The sequence below is a fragment of the Lepus europaeus genome, chromosome 4 (assembly GCF_033115175.1).
Source record: "Lepus europaeus isolate LE1 chromosome 4, mLepTim1.pri, whole genome shotgun sequence".
NCBI lineage: Eukaryota > Metazoa > Chordata > Mammalia > Lagomorpha > Leporidae > Lepus > Lepus europaeus.
In genome coordinates, this window is record NC_084830.1 from 148943729 (window position 1) to 148970038 (window position 26310).

Sequence of the window (26310 nt, forward strand, 5' to 3'; positions counted from 1 at the left end):
TATGTAACCATTATAAACAGCTTTTCTTCATTCCAAGGAAGATTTGCCACAAAATATTTCAGGTAGTTAGCCACCAAGCTATGTGCGTACGTGTCTACCTTTACGTCTTGGTCTTCAGTCACTTATGAATTTTAGAGTTACAGATTGGGGGTTTTGAGCTGTCCTATTACCAGTCATTCATCAGAACACAACGGCCATTTTGCAAGGGTAAGTATTTTAAAATGCATCACCTCCTCCGCATGTGGCATCGCAATCTTCCCAGCCTGTGTGTGTCCACATGAAGAGGGGCTCAGGCGCTTTAGAGCTCTGGTTCTCTGGCAGAGGGTCTGAGGGGATAGTGTATTCATAGTGAAGACCGTAGTTCTGGTCTTGAAACAGGAGCACCTGTAGGATAAACATGGTCAAGGCAGATAGGTAACACGAGCAAATTCAATGCGAAGCATTTATGGATCTTAAAGCCTCCAAACGCTTGCCGCATGGTGAGCATGCTTCTTTAATGCAGAGCAGATAGGTGAATCACTCTCAAATGTTGAAACTGCCCTGCTTCTGAAAAGACTGGATTGCCACACTTACCTTTGATCTAAAGACATCAAGAAGAAAAGCCCTTTGAATGAGGTCAGAGATACCAGACCATTTTCTTTGAATTTGATGAACCAGACAGTTTCACAAAGCAGGACACATGCAGATGATGAATCTGGTGGAGGAGCAGGGTTTGTGGGGGCAGAGAGATGCATCCCACTTAACATCAAGATGTGACCCACAATATAATACAAATGTAGCCCTTCCACTCATACAAAAAAGAGAAATGGACAGGAAGTCCCTTTGTTAACAGTGGAGGAGGGAGAAGACTCGGTATCACTGTACTTCATGAGGGCAGAGAAGTTCTAAGCCAACCAGAGGAGAACTGCCTTCCAATGGATGCTTACAATCAACTTTTATTTTTGGAAACATTACTGCTTTTCCATTTGTAGTAAAGACTGTTTTCTTTGAAAGTAAACCTATATTAAAAAGAAATTTTAAGTAAATATTAGTAGTGTAGTTATATGCATATATTTAAACAGCTCAATAAGCCATAAAGGATATGTGGGAATGCCTGCAAAGAGGAATAAGCAGGGCTTATGAGCATTTTGTCCTCCACCGGTGCAGTACCAGGCTGAGGACTGGATCATCATGGGCACTTACACACATGGACCAGAGAGATATTTTAGGGAATGAATGGGTAATACATTACTTTATGAATCTATTTAGAGTTAACTATGTCAAAAACAACTACCTGAAATGTATTACTTCTGTGGCTCTTACGATTTATGGAAGCAGTTCAGATGATTCAGTGTGATCCATAGAAAAATACTACTCTGCCTGCAATTTCAGATTTCACTCAGTTGTTAAGGAACTTTGTTCAGTATTTAACCTTCGTCAACACAGCTAAATTAATACTCTGCAAAAAATATAAATAAGCCAGGGTGAGGGGCTGAACATTTCTGTATATAGTATTTTCTTTATTATTTTTTTCTCAGGGTTTGTTCAATATATCAAAAGAACTACTAAAACATATTTTAATGTGTGGATTGGGGAACTTGGGTGTTGAATTTATGAAACGACTATATTAGTAATAAAAATAATAGCTTATAAGTTCCTAATGCCCAACATGCTGAGTACTAATTCTGAATATGACACAGCACTGGTTTGGGCTTAAATAATCATATTTCAGGTTGCCAAATATAAGTGACTTTCATCCTAATGAGATTAAAGACAGAGAATTTAAATGTGGTTTTAAAAGGAGTGTATTGTCATAAACAGATGATTAGATGGCTTCACACTGATGAAATGCACATAAAATAACAGCTGTTTGATGACTTAATTACAGGGAAACATGTCTATTTTCCCTAACAAACTGCCTTTTCATTGATCAAACTTTAGATTGTCTTTGAATACAATACAATCATTGGATGCAAATCCAGTAGCTCTTAAGCCATTTGAAATTGGCAGTATTCTTTGCGAAAAAGGAAAGTGTGACCCTGTTACAGGCTAGGGGCACACACTGACACATGGCAGCTGAAGGTATTGCTTTTCAGAATTCAGTACCAGCTTTCAGTCTGTAATAGTCATTAAAGAAAAATATCTTAGAAGTGCAGTTTCCTTTGGATTACTGAATAAATCCAGGTCACATAGATGCCTTCTTTTAGACATAGTTCACTGACTTTAATTACGCTTCATGCTTCCAGGAAAAACCACGGTAATTACCAGTCAGATTACGGATTCTGAGGCAGGAAAATCCCCTGTACCCAACACTGAGATCCAGTACAGACTGTTGTAAGATTTTGAAACAGAGGCTCAGGACAGGAGCTTTGGTCTAGTTCCATTTAAAAAAATGTAGGTTACACTTACATAAGTCAGGCAAACGTAATGGTGTTTTCTGTAACCCAATGACTACATCGCGGTGGCCGATGACTTTATCTTCAATAATCCAGTCACAGAAGGGGCTGGATATTGTTCATGCCCTACAACACCCATACCTTCCAAGATGGCACAGGGCAAAGTAGAGTTTCCAAGTGAAATTAGATAATAGGATCCAAGGGCATTATGGAGTGACACACAAAATAATTACTCAGAATACACGTCTGTTTACAGTCCAAAGCTACTTGGTATAAAGGACTTGGATCTAAGCTTTCTCCAGGAGAAGGAGCATAGAGAAGTGCTGTTTTATTCACAGCTAATTAATTTACTGGACAACACCATGCACACTACCTAGATTTTCTCACAATGAGTCCTTAAATATTATTCTTAAATAATGTGGCATACCATACTCCCAATAAACAACTGTATTATAGAGTAGTTTTATGCATGGACTCTATTGAAGAGTTTGAATTTTAGACTTCTTTTGCCACTAGAATAAAACACTCACCCCAGCAGGGTAATCAGCCCTCTGTCTTCTGTGCCACAGCACTGACATTACTGACTGGATGGAGCACGTGGACCTGCCACCAGCCTGGCTAGGTTTGCTTTGCACTGATTCTTGCCCTCCAAACTTTATCCTAACTCAAACCTAGTCTTTTGACATATTGTAAAGAAAGTTATCATCCCAAACATTAACTTAGGGAGAAAATATAAAAGTATAATTGAGAGCACTGCTAGATACATTTACCAAATTCTTTTTCCAGGTAAAATAATAACTGATGAAAGGCATTTTATATAGATTCAGACAATGGTAATGTACAAAACCCTATGATTTACCATATTATTGCACCCTGTTGATAGACATCAACTCTGGTTGGTAAATGTATAGTTTTAGGGAAAAATGGTTCCTATTCTCTGGTGATCCATCTCTATACTGAATCTATGACTTCATAAAACATCTTGCTCCTTTTGGAACAATTGCTGCTTTTTAGGTATCATGATTTAAAACACATTTTACAAACTTAAAAATCCACCTCTTAATTTTAAATGCATATTCAACAATTCAGATTGGGAGAAAAGATTGGAGCAAGCACAGGGGGAATATCTTTGCCATGAGAAGTTGAGTATGCAATGTTACCAACTCGTCCCTCATACCAGGAGGTGTAAAGGTGCTGTAGTAGGACCTCTGGCGGAGATCTTCTCCCAGAGGCCACGTCTGATGTAATGGACAGTGGTTCCAGCTAAATTGAATGCTCCAGAATGTTCAATCTTCCAGTCACTATTAATAGACTGTTTCCCAGCATCCCGAAGAGCTATAAAGAGCATTATGAGTATCAACAAGTCAGCATCACTGTTCAATGTCCATATTACATTGTTCCATTAAAAGAATTCCTTGCATTTCTAAAATGAACAGGGTAACACACAACCTGAAGTGAACCGCGAGGCACCTCTTCCTTGGGCAGTGTCCTTAGTGAGAGCACCAGCTCCAAGTACTCCTTTTCCAAAAGCTGCCCACAACCACACAGCCAAGTGCATGTTTTTATCTTTGTCTCTCCCAGCTTCCTTGGCCATTTGGTGTCTGCAGGCCATTTTTATTTATTTATTTATTTTTGGAGCGTGGAGGTGAGAGTCTCAGTGATTTATTCTTTAAAACATCATTATGTTAAGGCTATGTATATCTATCTTATCTATCCAATGACCCTACACACACAGGGAAGGCTTCTGCCATACATTATATGTGATTTATGTCTCCTATGCCTATCCAGAAAAATGTGTGACTAAAGAATGTTAATTCAACAGTATGTTAACTGATAGAAAAAAAATAGCAGGTATACAAGTACTACAAAATGATTCAATGGTAACATATTGGTTTTAAAAACAGACTCAGGGCCTTTTAATATTTCCAATGTATGATTTACTATGAGCAAGAACACAAGATAAATTGCAGCTTCTCTCCTAGAAGCAGCAATTGTTTGTAGGGGGATTTTACAAAATAACCTCACTTACATAAGTTTTTTCTCTCCATTTCTTGACCTGATCTCTGTTACTGTTTAATCACAATTCATGACATGGACTACCATTCTAAATTAAAGATTCAGTTTCATTTTTTGTCCAGATGATTTACTTTTTCATGATGCTTTTAGAATTTCCCATACAACTTAATTCTCTTCCTCAAAAGAAATGTACACGAAAATTAACTGAATGCTTAAAACTATATGAAAATGTTTTTAAAACTTCCACTGATAAATCTTGCTAGTTATTCTTTAATCTAATATCCAACTGATTGGCTTTAAGTTTTCTATATTGTAAACAATGCTTACATAAATATACTGTAAATTAATTATATATATATATACATATATATATATATATATATATATATGAATGTTCCTTTGGATAAATTATCTGATTTGGAATGGCAGAGTAGAAGAAATTGAGCTTTAAAGATTTTGAAAACTAATTTAAAACATATTTTAATACAGGTAGTGTCAATTTGTGTTTCCAGTTCTTCTGTTAGATTATAACATGATTGATAGTGTCCATTTCTGAATACCTCCCTGGAAGTGATTTCCCCTTATATAACATTTAATTTTGACTGAGGAATTACATATCCTGTATCAGCTTTAATGTAGATGATACTCAAAGTTCTGGAACTCCCTAAGTGGACAATGTAGACATATTGCTTGGCCTCATGGAATTCATAATCTAAGTAGAGAGCCAGACATTAAACAAGTTCTATGAGTAACTAGTTAATTATTACATGCTGACACTTGTGTGAGAGGAGTCAAAAAAAAAAGCTTATTGGAAGGATGATATTTACTGAGGAAATTCATTATGATAAATCAGAGAAGCTGAGAAAGAGCCTTCAAGACTAGGGGAGTTCTAAATGGAAAGGCCCTCAAGTTTAACGCAGCTCGATCGTAATCCAGAAACAAATGCGTTGAGGCAGATCCTGAAGTGAAAAGGATGGTGAGGCAAGGGAAAGCCAGATTACAGGGCCCTTCTAGGTATACTGAGGGTTCTGCCCACACCAAAGAAGTGTTACTTTAAAAGATTTTCAAAAATATTATGTGGAAAATGGACTGATATAGGATAAACATATAGCAGGCCAGGAGATAACATGAAGACAGTAGCCCAACTGAAAGTAATAGTTGCCTTGGAGCAAGGTAGTGGAAACAAATATCAAGATGCATTTAGGAGTGAAATCAAAAGAATACTGTGATGATTCTGTTGTCCTGAACACAAGGAAGTGTTTAAGTGTGATGCCAGATTTCTAGAAGATGACCTAAGAAGGATCAAGTACTTGGGTTCCTGCCACCCATTTGGGAAAACCAGAATGGCGTCCCTGGCTCCTTGTGTAGGCCTGGCCCAGCTATGGCTGTTTAGCCATTTGGGGAGTAAGCCAGCAGATCAAAGATCCTTCTTTCTGGTGCCGGCAGCTGTGGCTCACTTGGTTAAACCTCCACCTGCGGTGCCGGCATCCCATATGGGTGCCAGGTTCTAGTCCCGATTGCTCCTCTTCCAGTCCAACTCTCTGCTGTGGCGTGGGAGGGCAGTGGAAGATGGCCCAGCTGCTTGGGCCCCTGCACCCACATGGGAGACCAGGAGGAAGCACCTGGCACCTCGCTTTGGATCGGTGCAACGCCAGCTGTTGCGGCTATTTGGGGAGTGAACCAACGGAAGGAAGACCTTTCTATCTGTTTCTCTCTCTCTGTCTGTAACTCTACCTGTTAAAAAAAATCCTTCTTTCTGCCTCTGACACTCTGCCTTTCAAATAAATTATTAAGTCTTTTTAAAAAGAAGAGATGTCACATATGACCAATTTAAAATGCTCTCCATTTTAGGCTTTTGGATAAATTACTAACAAAATAATCATGCCAAAAATATTTGAAAAAGCAAGCAATAATTGAATATAAAAATCTGAGGATATGTCAAAGTGTTCCTAGAAAATGGAATTAAAGTGTAAATTTACTTTGATGCAAAAATTTTTGAAATTCATGCATACAAGGTATCTTCAAAAAGTTCACAGGAAATGTGTTTTATGAAAAAAACTATCCATGGATTTTATATTTTTTGCACCAAAGCAAATTTACCTTAATTCCATCTTTCCAAGATCTTTTTGAAGTACCTTGATACTGTCCAAAGATAGAGTCATAAAAAGGAAGGGGGGAGGGATTAAACGTCTCCTCTGAAATAATATATAGTTTGATGTAGACAAGTTAATTTGTTTAAGGATGATCAGTTTGCCAAGGTTCTATTTTCTTTCCTTTTTGCTAAAGCTATTTCAGATGACGATTTCAAACAACTTCCTTCCTATGCCCAAAGGAGCCTTTAGGAAGTGTGATTTATGATATGTATCCATTTACCAGGCCTTTAGGCTTAAAATCTAGAATTTTAATATTGTGTTATATCTTTTCCCCTCCAAACATGCCCCTTGCTCATGAAATGGCACCATAACTTCTCAGGAACCTAGAAATCATCCTGGAATTTTGATCCTCGATCAATACTCAGATCCATTTTTCAACAAGTTCTATCAGCTCAACTTCTGAAATGTCCCTGCAAGCCACTGGGATTTTACCATTCCTATCTTGTAGACTGCTTTATGCAGCTGGCTTCTTATTCTCCATTCCTGTACTCTTTATCAATTAATTGGGATAATTAATGTTCCCCAGTTAAGCAAGTATGGAAATTTAATAGGCTCTAGAAGAAATGTGATAACATTTGTATTTTCAACATTAAATCTTCAGGCAGCATGTATGCTTTTTAGCGCATAGATGCTGTTTACTTGTATAAGTAAAATACTCTTATAACTTAGACCTAAAGCTATGCACAGGGAGAACTGATTAAAGTTAAGGTCAGGGGGGCCAGCACTGTGAGTAGCGGGTAAGGACACCGCCTGTAGCACTGGCATCCATATGGGCACCAGTTCCAGTCCTGGCTGCTCCACTTCCAATCCAGCTCTCTGCTATGGCCTGGGAAATCAGTAGAAGATGGCCCAAGTCCTTGAGCTCCTGCACCCATGTGGGAGCCTGGGAAGAAGTTCCTGGCTCCTGGCTTCATGTCGGCCCGGCTCTGGCCATTGCAGCCAATTGGGGAGTGAACCAGCAGATGGAAGATCTCTCTCTCTCTGACTCTCTGTAACTCTGACTTTCAAATAAATGAATAAATCTTAAAAAAAAAAAAAAGCAAAACCATAAAAAAGGAAGTTAAGGTCAGATACTTCAGAAAGATACATGATTCAAATTGTACTTTGAATGATCTTTTAATAAAAAAAAAGCGGGAATTTATGATTGATGTCTCTAACAGGCAAAGAATAGGGGATTTGATAGAATTAGATAGTAGTCATTATGATTTATTCCTTGTATTCAATAAATGATTACATTGGTTCAAAAAGGGGTAATGTAGGCAAAGTTCAAGGAAATTGTGTTCACATATGAGATGTGCTTTAAAATCAAAGGGTTGCATAGAAAACAATGAAAAAAGAAAAACGTGGCTGGCGCCGTGGCTTAACAGGCTAGTACTCCACCTTGCGGCGCCGGCACACCGGGTTCTAGTCCTGGTCGGGGCACCGATCCTGTCCCGGTTGCCCCTCTTCCAGGCCGGCTCTCCGCTGTGGCCAGGGAGTACAGTGGAGGATGGCCCAAGTTCTTGGGCCTTGCACCTGCATGGGAGACCAGGAGAAGCACCTGGCTCCTGCCATCAGAACAGCGCGGTGCGCCGGCCTCAGCACGCCTACCGCGGCGGCCATTGGAGGGTGAAACAATGGAAAAGGAAGACCTTTCTCTCTGTCTCCCTCTACTGTCCACTCTGCCTGTCAAAAAAAGAAAAAAAAAAAAAAGAAAAAAGAAAAACAAAAGGAGGTAGCATGGTGTGCTGTCTGTGATCTCAGATTCCAGGATCAACATTGTGGTGCTACAGGTTAATTCACCATTTTTGACACTGGCATCCTACATCAGAGCAGCAGTTTGAGTTCCAGCTGCTTTGCTTCCAATTCAGGACACTGTAAATGCACCTGAGGAAGCAGTTGATGATTGTCCAGATACCTGAATCCCTGCTACCCACGTGGGAGACACAAATGGAACTCCAGGCTTCTGACTTCAGCCTAGCCATTATCAACATTTGTAGAGTAAGACAGTGGATGGAGAATCTCTCTCTCTCTCTCTCTCTCTCGCTTTGCCTTTCAAATAAACACATACGTAAATATATTTTTTTTACAAAATATGTGTGTAAACTAATAAGGAAATGCAGACAATAATAAGTGGCATAAAGGAAATGAAGAACATTGTAATAGTTAGTGGCTTGGTTGGAGGTCACTGTGTATGGAGAGGCAGTGATAGCTTTAAATAACTGATAAGTGGAGAGATCAAGGATTCCTAATTTTTGGATATGTGATTGGGCAGAAATTAGTGGCTACGATAGACTGAATAATGTCTCCTTTGATATCCACGTTCCTAAAACACGCGTGGCATACATAGCATCCAATTACAATGAGATGATGTTAGAAATCAGTACCAGAAGGAAAGCTGGAAAATTAATAAGTTTGTAGATATTTAACCACATCCTCTTAATTAACCAATGGATCAAAGAAAGTCACAAAGGAAATCAGAAAATACCTTTTTTGTATGTTTAAAGATTTAAATATTTATTCAAAGAGTTACAGAGAGAGGGAGAGACAGGAAAAGAGAACTTTTCTCTTCTGGTTCATTCCCCAAATGGCTGCAATGGCCAGGGATGGGCCAGGTCAAAGTCAGTAGTCTGGGACTCCAATGAGGTCTTCCACATGGGTGGCAAGGACCCAGGCATTTGAGCCACCTTCCGCTGCTGTCCTAGGCATTAACAGGGAGCTGAATTGGAAATGGAGCAGCTGGGTCTGGTGCTCATATGAGATGCTGGCATCTCAGACAGCAGCTTAATCCACTGCACCACAATACCAGCCCAAGAAAATATCTTTGAGAGAAATGAAAATGAAAACTCAACATACCAAAACTTATGGGATGCAAAAAAGAAGTGGCAATGGGGAAATGTATACCTATACACATATTTTAAAACAAGAAGGATTTAAAAACAACTAAACTTTATAATTTAAAAAACTAGAAAATTAAGTGCAATGTGAATCCAAAACTAGCAGAAAGAGGGAATTAGTCAAGATTGGAGCACACATAAATGAAACAGAGAATAGAAGAAATAGAGAAAAACACACAAAAACAAAAGATGGTCTTTGGAATAGATCAACAATGTTAAGAAACTTTTAGCAGACTAAAGAAAAAAAGAGAAGACTTGAGTTACTAAAATCAGAAATGAAACTGGGAACATTACAGCCAGTGCTATGAAAAGGATCTCACAGCAGCCATCACACAGTGACACAAAGGTGTGACACTCACTATTGAAGGGAAAAAAAAAGGGAAGAACTAGGGTTTCAGCGTGGAATGGAAATTAAATTTTTGGTTTGGATTTTTGACTTCTGCCTTATTTCTGAGGTGGTTATGAAACATTTGATAATTTATATCAAATAATGATGTAAAAATTTTGAGCTAAAAGTGACTCCCTAGGGCAAGTCTATGGCAGAGAAGACAGCAGGGCCTAGACCTGAGTCCCACAGAAAGGGAGAGTTTGGGGTACAGGAAGATGCTGAGGAACCAAGAAAAGACTAGGGGGGAGCATCAAAAGGACAAAGTGTCTAATGAAGCAAGGATGGGTCCCCAGTTGTAACAACTGCTGACAGGTCAAGCAACACGTGATTATTGGATCTGTCCACACAGAAGGCTTCTGCTGACCTTGCAAAAGGAAGTTACTACAGACAGAAACAGAAAACAAGGCTGGTTTGGATGAAGAGACTGCGGAGTGAGGAATTGGGAGCAGCATGAAGGGGTCTCATTTGTAAAACTAGGCGGTTTACTTATTCATTATTTAGTTATTTGTCAGGGTACTAAAATAGAGCAATCTAGAATTTTATAGAAATTGAGAAAATCCTACTGGAGACACTTCTACTCCTTTTCAGCTTGGAAAGGACAATTGTATCCAAATGCAAGCCAGTTATCTGCATAGAAATGAATACACTGAAATCATCAAATGCCTGGTGTCCTCAGGAGTGGATGTTAGGACCTTAATCTGAATCTGAAAATCTGTGATGCTCTACTTACTTTGAAAATATGTTTCAAAAACCATAGTAGGTAAACACAAAGGTTACATTTTATTCATAGGTAATAAACTGATGAGTACATTACATGACAGAGGATTTCCTTTATTGTTCCGTCCCCCTAAATTTTCCTATCATATAGAAAGAAAATGTGAAGGGGAAAAAATAATTCAGTCTGAATGAAGACTATTTTTGAAATTGCACAGTTGAAACAATTATGCAAAATGAATTGTTTTCCATGTTCAAAGGGCTTCTTCCATACTGGAATATTAAGTTCATTTTAGGAAGGATAATAATTAAGACATAATTCTTGCTAAGAAAAAAAAATTTGTGGATGTTCTGTAAAAGATATTACAAACATAGTGTTTAAATACTGGGAGAACAGTTTTCTTTTTCAGATGCCAAGACTATAAAAGACTAATGATTTAATTAGATTGCAACTTAATACATAAGCAAGTGTATTTTGACAACCTAGCATTTTCTTTCTTATATTTAAAATTCAGTGGTTGATTTAAATAGTAAACTAGCTGATCCTGTCCTTTTTATGACCTATACTTAAATATTTGAGGACATTCTCATAGGTGAATTTTCCTGAAGTGAGGCAAGAGAGCAAACACTTCTCCATGAAAAGATCAAGTTCTCTTTTTATGCAGAAGCTTTTTTTTTAATCCCACAAGATTCTAAAACAATCATTATATAAACATACATGCATTTATATATGCGATTGCTTAATTTGTATATTTGTGTATATATCAAATAGATATATTCATGAAATAGATGTGTGCTCATCTGAGAAAAAAAAAATGACCCAAATCATTCCATGACTTTTTTTATAGACTAACATATGGAGGAAATGTATACCCGAAATAGATATAGGTCATCCAACTGCTGTTGCTCATGGTCAGGCCCTGGGAGAAATGGAAAGAAACTCCCTCATGAACCCAGCAACAGGCTGACGCCCTCTGCTCACAGAACTCTCAGGGCAGGAGTTGGGCTCGTACTTGGTTCACCTCTGTGTCTGTAACACAGGTTACCTAAATAGCTGTGTCCCGGCTTTTCTTCCACAACTTTGATTCTTCTTGCTCCAGCAGGTATCACCAGCACTTCCACATAACCTGTAAGAGTTAATCAAACCTAAAATAAATCTTGGGTTCTTATAGTATCTTTCTTTTTTCTTTGACAAATATTCGAAATTTATTGGACTCAACATAAAATGCACAACAGAATTTCTTAACTCAAATGAGGACTTAATATAGCTACCTTAATGTTTCCTAAAATAAACCTTGTCTTCTAGCAGAAGAAATTATTACCAAACTATTGTGACAAAATTGGATTATGTTCAATAAACTAAGAGATAATAGGAATAATGTATTTTTATCTAAGGTATCACAGTAGAAAATGTTGCCATTTAATTAAATGGCTTCTTCATTTTCTTTAATAATTTTTTATTTATATAAGGTGAACAATTTCATGTATACAGATGAAATTTCATTTATACAGATTTGGGAGCATAGTGATACTTCCTACTCTACCCTTTATTAATTGATATGCTTTTTAAGTTTTGATGATTGCCTTAATATTTTAATGCCTTTGTAAAATAAAATTTAATGTGTAAACTCTTCATGATTTCAAGTGAAGCAGTTTCTCAGAAAGATGTTGCATCAACAGTATTACTAATAACTGGCAACTTTTTTTTAATGTAAAAAACCTCACTGGTATTTTATTAATTGTGAGGACAGAAAAAGCCCAACAGGATAGCCTAGTTAGAAATGCAATGAAGTTTACAAGCTCAGATTTTGTTCTGAGAACTCTTTAAGTGTGGGAGAGAAAAAAAATACAGTTGGAGCAAAGACAGTCACCATGGACCAGGTCCCTGGAGTAGTTACTCCAAGACAAAGGAGACCAAGCACTCCCCGGTAGAGACTAACATAGGTTTTTCTTTTCTTTTCTTTTTTCTTTTCTTTTCTTATTTTCTTTATTTGAATGACATAGTTACAGAGAGAGGTCTTCCATCTACAGGTTCACTCCCCAGATGGCTGCAATCCAAAGCCAGGAGCCAGGAGCTTCTTCATGGTCTCTCACTTGGGTGCAGGGGCCCAAGGTTTGGGCCATCCTCTGCTGCTTTCCCAGGCTCATTAGCAGCTGGATCTAAAGTGGAGAAGCCAGGACTCGAAATGGCACCCATATGGGATGCTAGCACTACAGGCCAGGGCTTTAACCTACTGCACCACAGTTCTGGCCCCTAACCTTTTTTTTTTTTTTTTTAATATTTATTTATTTACTTGAAAAGGAAAGTTACAGAGAGGCAGAGAGAGGGAGAGACAGAAAGAAAGGGAGAGAGAAGGTCTTCCATCTGCTGGTTCACTTCCCTAGATGGGCAGAATGGCCAGAGCTGCACAGATCTGAGGCCAGGAGCCAGGAACTTCTTCCAGGTATCCACTTGGATGCAGGGGCCCAAGCACCTGGGCCATCTTCTACTGCTTTCCCAGGCCACAGCAGAGAGCTGGATCAGAAGTGGAGCTGCTGGTTCTTAAACTGGCACGGGATGCCGGCACTGCAGGAGACAGCTTTACCCGCTATATCACAGCACCGGCCCCCAACATATAGTTTTGAAACTAGAGTTGGGGCTAAGTAAGTGTGGGGCCTCAGTACCAAGCAATCTGGTGTCACTCTGCCACCAGCAAGATACAATTAAGTGTTTAACAAGAAGAATTTTTCAGCAAAGGTTAGGAATGTAATGTTTGAAGTAAATAAGATGAAAAATGGGACCAGAGGAGAGAATGTACACAAGAAGTAAAAATCAAGATTTCCTTTAGTGATGATAAGTAATAGAGAAGATACATATCTTGGGCTGAATACATAATGTTTTTTTAATTACATTAAGTGACATTTAATATTCTTCAGAGTATTTCTCTGTAGATTCATATATTTGATAAAACTCTAATGTCAAAACCTTAAAAAAGTTATCAGTGCTAAGTCCAGAGTTGTCTCCTGCTGATTAATTATTCAAATTCCTGAAAATGATGAGTTATTTGGCACAGAACAAAGGTATTATATGGCCCACCTGGAGCAGGGGCTGGAAACAGAGGCTATGATTTTAGAATCGTAATGTTAAGGACACAGCTTACTGAATTAACCATTGAATTACACATCTCACTACCATCTACCATTTTGTGTAATTCCAAAAAAAAGCACTTGTGTCTACACATGCTTTACTCACAAATATGTACATTATGTATGGCCAACTGGACTAAATAAGGCGCAAGTCCTTCAACAAATTCTAGTAAATCCATAAACTACAGGGATAAAATTTTCTCAAGTGAAAAGAATACAAGGCTCCTAAAGTTACAAGCAGATGGAGCCCATGATAGAATTAAGACTCATATAGAGTTTTAAAAAACTTCTATTTAATTTATGATTTACCATTAGTTAAATTAGCAAATATTCATGGCTCTGACACTATGCTGGTGATGTGGGACTGTGATGTTGAACAGAAATAATCATGAATAATGAGCATTTAGCTTAGCATTTAAGACTCTGGTAAATATACTCGTGTCCTACGCTGGAATACCTGGACTCAATACCCAGCTCTGGGTTCTGACCCCTGCTTCCCACCCTAGGAAGCAGCAGTGATAGCTCAAGTGACTGGGTCTCTATCATCCACTATCCATATGGAAGACCTAGATTATGTTCCTAGCTGCCAGCTTTTACCTGACCTAGTGCCAGTTGTCATAGGCATTTGGAGAGTGAACAAGAAGATGGGAGCTCTCTCTCTCTCTCTCTCTCTCTCTCTCTCTCTCTGTCTCATAAATAAATAAATATCATGATATTTTTCATAACTGAGTTTACAGTCTAGTGGGGAAGGAAAAACAAAAGAACCTAAAATTGAAAATATGGTAGTATCACTAAAGCAGTCATCAGGATGGGAATTTGGAGGTGGCTCTGGGGTCACTGTACTGAAGAAGTGACATTTGAAATGAGATGTAAGTGATGTCTGGAATCTACAAGGGAATTCTAAGAGGAAATGGACAGAATGGCATTTGCAAGTGGAGGTGCCAGGGTAGCAGGTCAGTTTGAGTGTCTGCAAGAATTCTGGCAGCTGTAGCTTCAAGAAGGAAAGGCCCATGGTGTGAGATGCGCTGGAGGCACACATAGGGACAACCCCACGGGCAACTTCGAATTCCAAGATAAGAATTCTTGTCTGTTCCCTGTGAACCATGTGAATCTTGCATAGAGTTGTAGTCCTAATCTTTTACTACCTCAGACATTTTCCCAATTAGAAATATTGTTCATACATATGATTATAATAAACACACAAATAAGCAAATGTAGATCTTTAAGGGAGTGGTTAGTAGACATCTGAGAAAAAATGTTTTCACATAACTGCAGTCAGAATGAAAAAAAAGATCACTGAATTTTTGATGGTATTTCCATTTTATATGCTTAGTAGGAAAGGAAATATTATTAAAAATGAAATAAAGATGTCAGTGCTTAATGTGTATCAGGATTTTCCCCATGAACTGTTTCCATGCATATTAAATAATTATGTAAGAATATTCTTCAAAATCTCTAGTATATTCAACTACCTTCAATCTTTCTCTCATCAAAATCAGGCAGAAGAGCTTATTATAATTACTCTTCGTAGTGGGAAGCTGTGCCAACTAGTAGATCTTTTCTAAATGTGTGCTGGCAGACCTGGACAAGTGAGACATATCTGAAGCTTTTTCATGGCTTTAGAGACTGATATTTTGATCTAAAATTTACCCTGGGACTTCGTAATTCTTAAGCTTCAATATCTTAAGGCTCATTTATCTCTTATTCCGGTTGGGCCTACCAAAAGGTTATGTCCAATCTTTAGAAGGTTGTATCTACTTTCCTTTTCTAAAAACCTCTTTAATTAAGCATGAACCCAGTTTTCGTGATTACAGAAACACAAATGACTTATCTTTTTATTTAGACTAACCCATATTTTAGTCTCAGGTGTTTTGCTATTACTTTTGAGCAAGAAAGGAATTTAAACCAGGAAAATACTGAAGTATGTAATGTAAACCTATTCATGATGATGAAAAGAGTCATAATTTATGATACCAGAGATAGGAAACAGACTAATATAAACACAGGATATGTTTGCTTCTTCACAGTAAGGTTGAGAATCTGCTCATAACGCATATCCTGCATATAAATTATATGCATTATGTCTCAATATAGAAAAGATTACTTTGTGTTGTGGATCACATTGTCATTTCATATTTATATCCTCTAACTGTTACTAACTACTTATGAGGACACAAAGGTAGAGAGAATGATTGCTACCATTAATACAATTAGAACACTACATCTTCTGCCTCCCGTTACAATATTATATACCTTCTGTTTCCAAAATTTAATCCTTTTCAAATTAAGTAAAAACATCGAGAAACAAAAAAAGAATATGGAAAGCTGAAAACCCAAAGATTAATACTCTCAATGGTTACTTCAGGATGTTACATACCACAAGTTTCTGTTAGACATCATCCTTTGTGTTGGATAATAAGGTCTGTAGAAATTGTATAACATTAGCCAATGCAAATTAGATTATTCCCTTGTTGTTCTAACTTATTAAATACATAACAGATGACTTCATGTTTTCATTATTGGGAAATGGGCTTGTTAGGATTTCTGGCTCATATCATATATATTGTATGTCATCACAAAAAAAACCATTCAATATCCATTGCAAATGTCTTTCATAGATCAGTATTATGATTTCTAAGTCAAGTTCAATGCACCTTCTGTCCCCAAAGACTGTAGGAATGATTAATTGTTTAAAAAATTAAAATTACCTGCTCCTCTGGTATGATTAAAATCCCCTTTAATAATTTTGCATGATTTTCCATTGCCATTGCATACACCACAATGATCTTCCCTTGCAAGAGATCCTAATAAACCATCACAGCCAACTCTCTGTACAAAGAGAATAACAATGCATCATTAAATTGATTATTTTTAAATATTAACTTAGGACAGTCTCTACAAAGCAGACATATTTCATAGGCAAAAAAGAAAATATCATATTCTCTGGTACAAACTAATATAGCAAGCTTATGTCAAATAATAAAATCTGTAACAAGACGAACCAATGTGACAGTGATGACAGTATTGTTCTTATACTATTGTGATATATTTTAAAGTATTTTGGAAAAAAGTATTAAATGAAAAAATGTAATTTACATAAATCCCAAAGGAAATCACATTTCTCTTGTGTGTGTGTGTGTGTGTATATATATGTATATATATATAACAATATTAATCTAATCCAGTCCTCTCAACATAGCACAGATACACTTCAATGTGGATGGCTTCATTTGTAATGTAGTTGTAAAGCGAATCCCAATATTAAATATTAATTTCTGGGAACTAAATATAAAAATTTGTTTTCAATTCAGTTCATGAATAAACTTGTATCTCCTTTAGCATCAAGCCAATGAAAAAAGAGCCCCTCACATTCCATGGTTACTATGAAGAAATAGGAACAGATGGGAAATCAATTTTAATATGCAGCTAAGAGAATTCTGTTAACAGGACTCTTGGAGGATCAAGTCAAGTCAATTGACTCTTACAAGAAATAATGGTTGCCTCTTATCGATGTTCAAAAAATAAAATCCTATTTTTGAAAGTTGTACATCCTCAAAGGGGAGAATTCAGTAAGCAGATGCTGTCAGAAACCAAGGTTTGGATTGCACAATTCCCCCCTCATCAAGAAGGATTTGGCAGAGAGTTTGAAAACCCATTTATAGCAAGTTCTAATGATCTTAGAGAAAGTTTACAAGTACTAAAACAGGAAAGCAAGGTCTTTGTGACTGGCGTCAGTGATGTTGGGGTGGAGGATGCAAGTGGATTATAAAATCCAGCTGCAGGATGAGATACCTTCAGACAACAAAAATCACACGAAATCTGCTGAAAACAGCATCCCTTCCCCATTTTGGTCCTGTGGTTCTGGTTGTAAAGAGGTACAAAGCAGTGTGTTGGTGGAGAGCTCCTATCATCAGGTCAGAGTGCATCCCAGGGAGAAATGAGACCATCCTGGATGAAAGAAGGAGTCAGCAGAGGCCATGCCCCAGGCACAACAGAGATGTGACAGGGACACTAAGCAGGAGCCATGGAAAAGCCTGGGATTCCTGTGTTAAGGGGGGGGAATAAAAGTTGAACCTTTCAACTTCATGAACAAATGAAGAAAAAAATGAAAATAGAGCTCAGGTGGCTTCAAAATGATGAAAACACCTACATTCCTAGTATCCAGTTCATCTCTGGGCATACAAAAAGAGAATAAATGGTAGTTTGATGATTGAATAGATTGATGCTTAATAGTTTTTTAAAATTTTTTGCTAACCCTAAAACTAGGTCTATAAGCCTAATGTAACAGTCAGGATAGACATAGATACTACAGTTCAATAACTACATATTTTTAAAATAAGGCTTAGATATTTTATAATCTATAATTCATAGCTTCATGTGTCCACACTCATCAGCATATGATCACATAAACTAGAAAGCTGAAGTGGCAAGTTCATCTATTGCTTCTAGCTACGCTGGCAGACCGTAATGGGAGAGTCACAGCAAAGTATGTGATCGAGCCTGTCTCATTCTTATTAGTAACCGAAACTTCACAGAACGAAACTGAGTCATAGCACAAAGCTCTCTGTTTTCCATGCCCTCTATTCACCGAGCTTAGAATTCTACATTCAGCTTTAGTACTATATGTTCTGTGATAAAACAAAACACTCTAGTGAAACCTACATATTTAAAAAGGATCACAAAAAGAAATGAGGCATGTTTTTAATTATTTTGAAAGACTGAATGAAACATTTTTATTAAAAAGCCAGAAACAAAGTATTCTAATGCCATGAGAAGTCACAATCCATTTCAGATAATTCCTATTTAATTATAATCATCATGTTCACAAAACATTGATGCAGACTTTTGTTGTTGCTGTAATTTCCATGTCTAGCCAGGGACTCTGTAAAAGATCTGGCTTACACAAAACTGTTAAGTGAAAAGCACAGCAAATGAGGCTATTATATTTGGCGTATAAAGTTTGGAAAATAATTTTGTGCAACATAAAGAAATATAGAAATACATTATAAAATAAACTTAAAAGTTTTAATTGTACAACATACAGTCCTGAAAAAAAGATGTGTAGGTAAAATATGTACAATGACTTTTTAGCCATATATGAAAAGATACATGCCATATTCTATGAAAGAATAAAGGAAATTAATATGTAATCATAGGACTGTGTCTCATGCCAATGGTATTACATGATTCTATACTTTAAACATTATAGCACTCTGGCAAATCTGGAATCCTAGAGCTGGGAAAGCATTTTAGTTTCATGTTGTTCCCAGCTTCTATCAAGAAGTTTATATACCTCTATGGGATCATGGTTTGATCACTCTGTAGTTTGTAATTTTTTAAAATTTTAAGTGTGTGTTTATATGTGTGTGTGTGTGTTCATGGGGGGAGATAAACCTTTCATCAAATTCTCAAAGGTGTGTAGAGCACACAGCTTTCAATCATTGGCCCAGGAACTTCATTTCACAGGTTAGTTAATGCTTACATACACATTATTCATGATTTGCCCAAGAACACAGGTTAGTTAATGGCTGCAACAGATTCAGTGCTGTCCTATTCAGCTACCTCTTTCATTGCTAAAGGATTTATTTCTCTCCAACTCCTGGATAGTTTATTAGAAACAGCCTAGTCTAATAACAACAACTACTTTCCTAAAGTCATATCCCATTCCTGGGGCAGCTTGCATCTCAATGCTAGTAGATGCTGAATATAAAAGGCCTATTTTTCTCTTCCAAAATTATGACAACCCTGAAAAGCCAATCCCAGCTTAAAGAGTTCCCCGGAAGCCCAACTAGGGTCTTGTGACAGCACCATAGCCCAATTTCTCCCTCTATGCAATCCCAGTTCCTTCCCTTCCCCCACATACATACTGATCATGAAAACATTTGGCATTCAAATTTCTGCTTATTACTCTTCCAGGGGAAGCCAGCCTGAGACAGTGGCAGAATTATGACTAGCAACTTCCAAGTTCTAGCTTTTTATTTTTCCACTATGGCCTTCATAGTCACTTTGATAGAAATTCTATATTTTTTCTAAAAATAGATGAAGAAGATCATATTAATGCATGTAAATGAAAGTTATTTGTAAAAAAAAGGGGGGGAGAAAGTAAATAAAACATGTGTTACAAGAAAGTTGAATATACATTTAAATATCAACTGATGCCAAGTATGTTTATAATACTTGAATATGAGTAATAATATTGACTTTATAGCATTTGCCTCATGGCTTAGTCTTGGACAAAAGCCACAGGAGAACTGGTGTGCTAGAAGTTTAGTCTGGAATGTTTTGACATAAAATATCCAAAATGTTCCAATTTTAAACCTGTAACATATACATTGGACAATCAAACTCTGAGGTTTTTTTCAACTACTAATAGATTTTATAGATTACCTAGTTCAAATCCCTCAGCATATAGACCAAAAAATGGAGAATCAAATCAGGACTCTTCCCCGACCTTTTGGACTCTTAGTTCAAAGCTTTCTACAATACTGTGAAACTGCTCAGAGTTCCCACTGTCCCCCTTAACGTGTGAGTACTCTCTCTGGAATGTCTCACCTGGCATCTGCCATTTGCACAGATATCCAGTCCCTGATATCCACAAGAAGTGCCATCCATCACTTTTTCTGACAGGAGTATAGGCTGTTCTTTTCCCACAGGAGAGCAAAACAAGGCACATGGTTTTTCTACATGCAGAACAGATTAAAAAAAAGAGAGAGAGAGATGAGAAAAAGTCACTCTATCAGTATTTTTATACTAAGATTTATTTTTCAAAATGGTTACTGAATAAAGAAATAATTCACTGCTAACTGAGTAATATAATATTAGGATAGGTTAACACTAGAGGGTTTTTTTAAGTAGAAAATGAGATGCCTGGGGAAAAACAGGTACCCAATGTATATCAGTCTCCTTTTTAAGAAACATGGTTACAGTTATTTTCAAAATGTCCCATTTATTACTTTCTGGTACAAAACCTCTATCACACACAAACCAATCATTGTACCTGAAAAATATTTTACCTATTCCTATTTTTATTTATTCTTTTTGGAATGCTTGTTTCTTTATCTTAAGTACAGTACCAGAACTGTACTTATTTATGAGTCTCAGTTAATATTTACTTTGTCCACAAAGGCTTCCTTGATGTCTTGGAAATTTTCAATCCTATGTATTTAGCATTCTCTAGCTGCAAAATTACCAAAAGGAGAAGGGGGATACTCTGACGTGAGAAAGTCTCCTAAGATTTGTCCCTTACTGGTATGATTAGAAATGCAATATACTCCCTTGAGAACACCCATCATTTTGCACATCTGTTGATATACTGGCCTTTGCTGCTTATTCAAAGAGGATGGCAGTAAGTAACATAGGTAGTCTGAGAACGATTATTTCAGGTGAAGAATTCTTGAAAGGTTGGCAGTCTTCTTCAGGGCCTCAGTGAGCAATAAGGTGGGGCGGCTGGAGTTAAAGCATTTGCCTCGCAGGTCAAAGAGTGGCAAAATATTTTCAAAGTGTTGTTTCTATTTCTAAGCATCGTACAGAGGAGCTGTAATATTTGGTAACACCAGTAGTACGATTATCCAAATCTGAGCAATTTCCATGCTACATTACTACTCTATTGGCTTGACACCAGTCAGGTCCTTTGCTGTTTATTAAGCTTGTATAAATAGAATGGAAAATAGTTTACAGTCTCTGACACTGATCTTCCCTTATGTCTTCAGTAAAGTTCCACGTATGCTGATGGGATTCTATAAATACCAAATAACAGCCAGAGGCATGCAACAGGGTATCACTTTGCAAAGAGAAGACAGACAGTTAAATGAGCCTTCAGAATTGAACATTTAAAACAGTTTTCACATGTGGCTTCTGAATACAGCTCTGAACAATTTTTGGGAGTTGGAACATGGCCTTTAACATGCATGGTTTTGAAATTTTCCTTTAAGATGCCATTATAAGCTGCAATAAAGCATTTCAGTGTGCTCTCACACCTCAAAGTAGGTTATGTTTATTCAATGACTGCTTACTATGTCATATCTTTGGACTTAAAAACGCCTGCTATAATTGTAACATTCTAAAAGTGGTATATATACTTTTCTTTCTGGAATTTTCAATGAAGAGAGGAACAAACAATATATATGAAAAACACTGAAAGGAGTTAGTCACCTAAAAAGTTCCATTCACATTCCCAGCAAGAACGCAAATGAAAATCTTTGTATTTTTCCTTTCATAACATATTGTCAATACCTTCTGCTTAGTTTAACTTTACAGATGACATAAATATTTGATACCAATCTTCCTTCCTAGAGTATACCCTCAAGGCTTTGACATTGCAGTGATCCATGTAACATGCCAGTACTTGGCAGGTAGGCTCTGAATTGATTTAAAAGATCAACTCTTTCCAAGATACACATTAGACATGGATTTTAGCCAAATTTCAGCATATCTAGGGTATATAAAATACCTGACTGTTAAAGCCATGCAAATTTTTCTCTAAAAATAAATGTTCACTACTGCATTGATCCCCTACATTTAATTCTCCTACCCATGCATCCATGTATTAGGTAAGAACAACAGATATAGCAACTTACAGTCGAAGGTATCATACATTGCCAAGACCCTAGACTTTGAAAAGAACTCTATATATTTAAGGAATAAGCATTTAGCCTAGTGGATAAGATGCCAATTAAGAGAACCGCTTGATCTTATACTGGAATTCTTGGGTTCAATGCCCATCTCAGACTGCTAACTCCAGCTTCCTGCTGATGCAGACGCAAGGAGGCACCAGCGCTGGCTCAAGTTATTGGCTTCCTGCCACCCACATGGAAGACCTGGATTATGTTCCTGGTTCTCAGTTTCTACCTGGTGCAGTCATAGCTGTTGCAGACATTTGAAAGTGAACCATGGGGTGGGAGCTGTCTCCAAGTTACAAATAAATTAAGAATGTATATTTAAGGTTTCTTCCACAGAGCTCTGACACAAGAAGGCTAATTATTGTTGTGTATTTCATTCATCATAGAGACTGATGGATTCAACTGATACATGTTGCAAAATATCAAAATGACTAAGCTGCTGACTATATAAAAAGCTACTTGGGATAATGTTGATGGTAAACATCACTGTGTAAGTGTTAGAAGCTTCTTTAATTATGTATTCCAACAGCTTCAGGGTTTTAAATTGACACATATCTAACTCTGAGTTTTCTCTGATCTGCAGGAAATTTGGTTTCTGTCTCTTATTTTGCTATGAATAAATTATTTTAACATTATTAAATCTCACAGCCAGTGAAAAGTAGATATGATATGTACCCTTAAAAATTAGAGGTATTAGAGGTGAATAGTCACACTGGATGTTTTTATAACAAAAATATTGATTATATATTGAAATGTTTGAAATAACTATCCATTAAAAAGTTATTATTTACCCAATGGCACACTAGGAACAGATACTAGTGGGAATACACTAAATGTGCTATTTCAGAGTTCTTGTGGGAAACTTGCAAGGGGAGCGTAACTAATCTGGATGATCAGGGAGATTGTTTTTCCTAGAAGAACTGACAAAACTTGAGTCCAAAAATATCATTTGACGCTTTCAAGGTAAATAGATTGGGAAAGAGATGAGAAACTTGAGGAAGAAAAGTTATTGTGTTAAGAAGCCAGCTGGCACAAGGGCCCCAAAATAAAGGGGCGTGCTATTAAAGAGGGCAGACCACAAAAATGTCCTTATAGACCAGGTAATAAAGTGTGTGCCACTGAAAAGTTAGTGTTCCCTTTGTGATATAGGAGGCATGAGAAGGATCCAGTGGATATTGATATGAAACATCATGATCATGAGTGTCAGACCACTTAAACTCACCCTATCTAAGTAGAAATATTAAGCACACAATTGTACATACAAGTTTGCGTTTAAGGAAAAATGTGGTTGAAGACATAATTCATGAATTGCATATTTAAAGCCTTGAGAATAGATTAGGAAGAAGAAGAAAATGTAGAGTGAAAACAGTAGCATCTGGAATAGACAGAAGGAGAATAAGTCAGAGACATGGTAGGAAAGCCACGTTGGTGTTGTGTTATGGAATCCAAGGAATATGAGAATTTGAAGAACTGAAGGAAGGTTACCTTTGTGAATGTTTTTGAAAGTCAAGTAAGAAGAAGATGGGAAGGTATTCCTTAAATTTAGTGAGACTCTTTAGTAACATTACGGAGATTTGTCATGGCAAAATCCAGATTGAAGTAGGGAAACACCAGGGTTGGGATATAGGCAGCCCACTGAGAAGAACAGCTGTGGGGGAGAAAGGTGTTAAGTCCAGCAGCTCAACTTGGCTTTGAGCTTGAGAGAAGCCTGGTGATTTTTAATGGGAAAGGCCTAAATATGTTAAAAACACTGAATGTGAATAGTCCAGTTTAAAGCAGATTATATATCCAATAGAAAGTAGGGATGATCAGTAAGACACTTGAAAGGGGAAGCAGGGGCTGGCTTCCACGACAGAGTAGAGGGACTGGACTTGGATGAATTAAGGTTCTGTTGGACAGTGGAACACAGATGGGAGGTCTGCAGATGTAGTTCGGCTTACGTGTTCGAGAGCAGGAAGACAAGGAATAATCACCTAATGGCTTCCATTCACCTCTTCCCCTCTACTTACTGGAATAACCTGCCCTACTGTGTGTTTCCACTATCGCTTGCATCCACTGAGAGATGAGTGCACTGACACTGGGAAGCAATAGCGTTTAGATTCCTGTCAAGAGTGTTATTAGAATGATGAAAAGCACAGTCCAACTTGACTAAGAGGAGAAATGAAAGACTCGCAATGTAAGACTCACAACACAATGGCCAATGAATTCCAAGACTCCATCACCACTTTTCGGTAACAAACTCACAGCCTACTCACCAAAGGCAAGCATTATCATTCTTAACTAATAAGCAGCACAGAATTTTCTTAAAATTCTCATTATAAAATAATTACATATCATAGCAAGTTATAAAAGTGGTACAAAGAAGTCCCACACATCTTTTACTTAGTTTCTCCCAACTGGTATACCTCAGTAACTATAATACAGTAGGAAAATGGTATTGGTGTGTGTGTTCAATGCCATCTTGTCATATTTTGGATTTGTGCCATCACTGTCACAATTAAGATATTGAGCTATTTCATAGCACAAAGGTCCTGCCCGTGCTACCCCCTACAGTAATACCCACCTTCCTTCCTTCTCACCACCTGGGAAGTATTATTTTGTTTTCCATTCCCATAATTTATCATTTCATGAATGTTATTTACATACAATCACACAGCATGTGACTTCTGAGATTGGTGTTTTCATACAAACTAATGCTCTAAGCTCCCTCAAGTTGTTACATACATCATAGATTTCCTCCTTTTTTCACTCCTGAATAGTATTTTATCATCCAGGAATATGATTTCTATATTGTATGATAAGTGTCTGTTTAGTTATTTAAAAAGCTCTCCAACTATTCTTCAAAGCGGCTGGACTGCTTCATCCTTCCACCAACAATGTATGAGAGATCTAGTTTTTCCTCAAGTTTACCAGTGTCTGGTGTTTTCCCTGTTTCTAGTTGTTTTAAGAGATATTCAAAAGATCTTACTATATTTTCTAAAATACTTTTGTTAGTTGTGTGGTTCTTATATGTCAACAAATGTAGAAAAAAATTTTTTAAATTAAACTCTAGAAGACAATCTGAAATACAACATAACTATTGTAAAGCACTTTGGAAACCCAAAGTCTACTTAATTAAAATGGTGGGGAGCTGGCCGGTCATACCTTCATCCAGGACAGCTTGCCACTGAAGTACATGCTTTGAGTACGAAGTTCTAACACTATAGGCCTGACATTGCCACTCTCTGAATCCAGGCAGACCTGCAGGACAAGGTGGATTCTCACATACTCTGTATTGTTTTCTGGGACCATTACAATCCCTTGCTTCAGAACCTAGCCTAGAAAAGATAGTGCAAATAACCAATTTTATCTTTGTTTTGGACATTAATTACCCATTTTAAAAAATTATAAACAATCATATTATTAATTAATAATCCTCTAAATCTAGTTTCAGAAACTTGGACGCATTAAGTGATTGGTAATAATATAATATTTTTTCAAACCTTGATCAATTTACCTTCCCAAATAAAAGAGGAAAAAAGTCAACTCTCCATGAAAATGATCTAGAGGATTAAAGGGCAGAGATTGGGGGCAAAATAGGAAGCCTTGTCATTCCTATGAAGAAGTTTCTTTCTGAGATTTACTAAGGAGATGTCACAGATTTTCATTACAAATCATTAAAAACTGCTTGTGACAGAAATGTGCCTCTGAGCTTAGCACTAAGTGTTGAAGCAGACAAGCTACGGTGACTTTTTCCTGCTTCCCTGGGATGATGTCTAGGAATGGCGTGGTTGAACATGCTGATCTTTTAAGAAGCACTGTCTGTAATGTGCTTAGCATGGTTTTGCTTTACATTAGCCTGAGCCTTTAACACCTTTTTTTCCTCCTCTTCCTTCCTTTTCTGAAGTCCTATCATTTTCCTGCCCCTCTCTGTTGTGTTAAATGGTAAGTTACTCTTTCAAATATGAAATTTCTGACAGCTTGTAGAAAAATATAATTGAAAGATAAGTTTGTTTCATGTAGAAACATCTGAAAACTATGCACAACATTTTCATCACTGCATTT

At 37.2% G+C, this 26310-nt stretch overlaps 1 protein-coding gene across 1 annotated transcript in view; it reads right to left on the bottom strand.

Annotated features, from left to right (window-relative positions):
* ADAMTS19 (ADAM metallopeptidase with thrombospondin type 1 motif 19) overlaps positions 1-26310 on the bottom strand; it is a 219411-nt gene that overhangs the window by 37497 nt on the left and 155604 nt on the right. The window contains exons 15-20 of the mRNA XM_062189957.1: positions 25411-25583; positions 20201-20328; positions 16357-16477; positions 11569-11649; positions 3553-3710; positions 231-384 (exon numbers count right to left, since the gene is read on the bottom strand). Of these exons, the coding sequence (XP_062045941.1) occupies positions 231-384; positions 3553-3710; positions 11569-11649; positions 16357-16477; positions 20201-20328; positions 25411-25583 (815 nt within the window). The remainder of the gene's footprint in view (positions 1-230; positions 385-3552; positions 3711-11568; positions 11650-16356; positions 16478-20200; positions 20329-25410; positions 25584-26310) is intronic.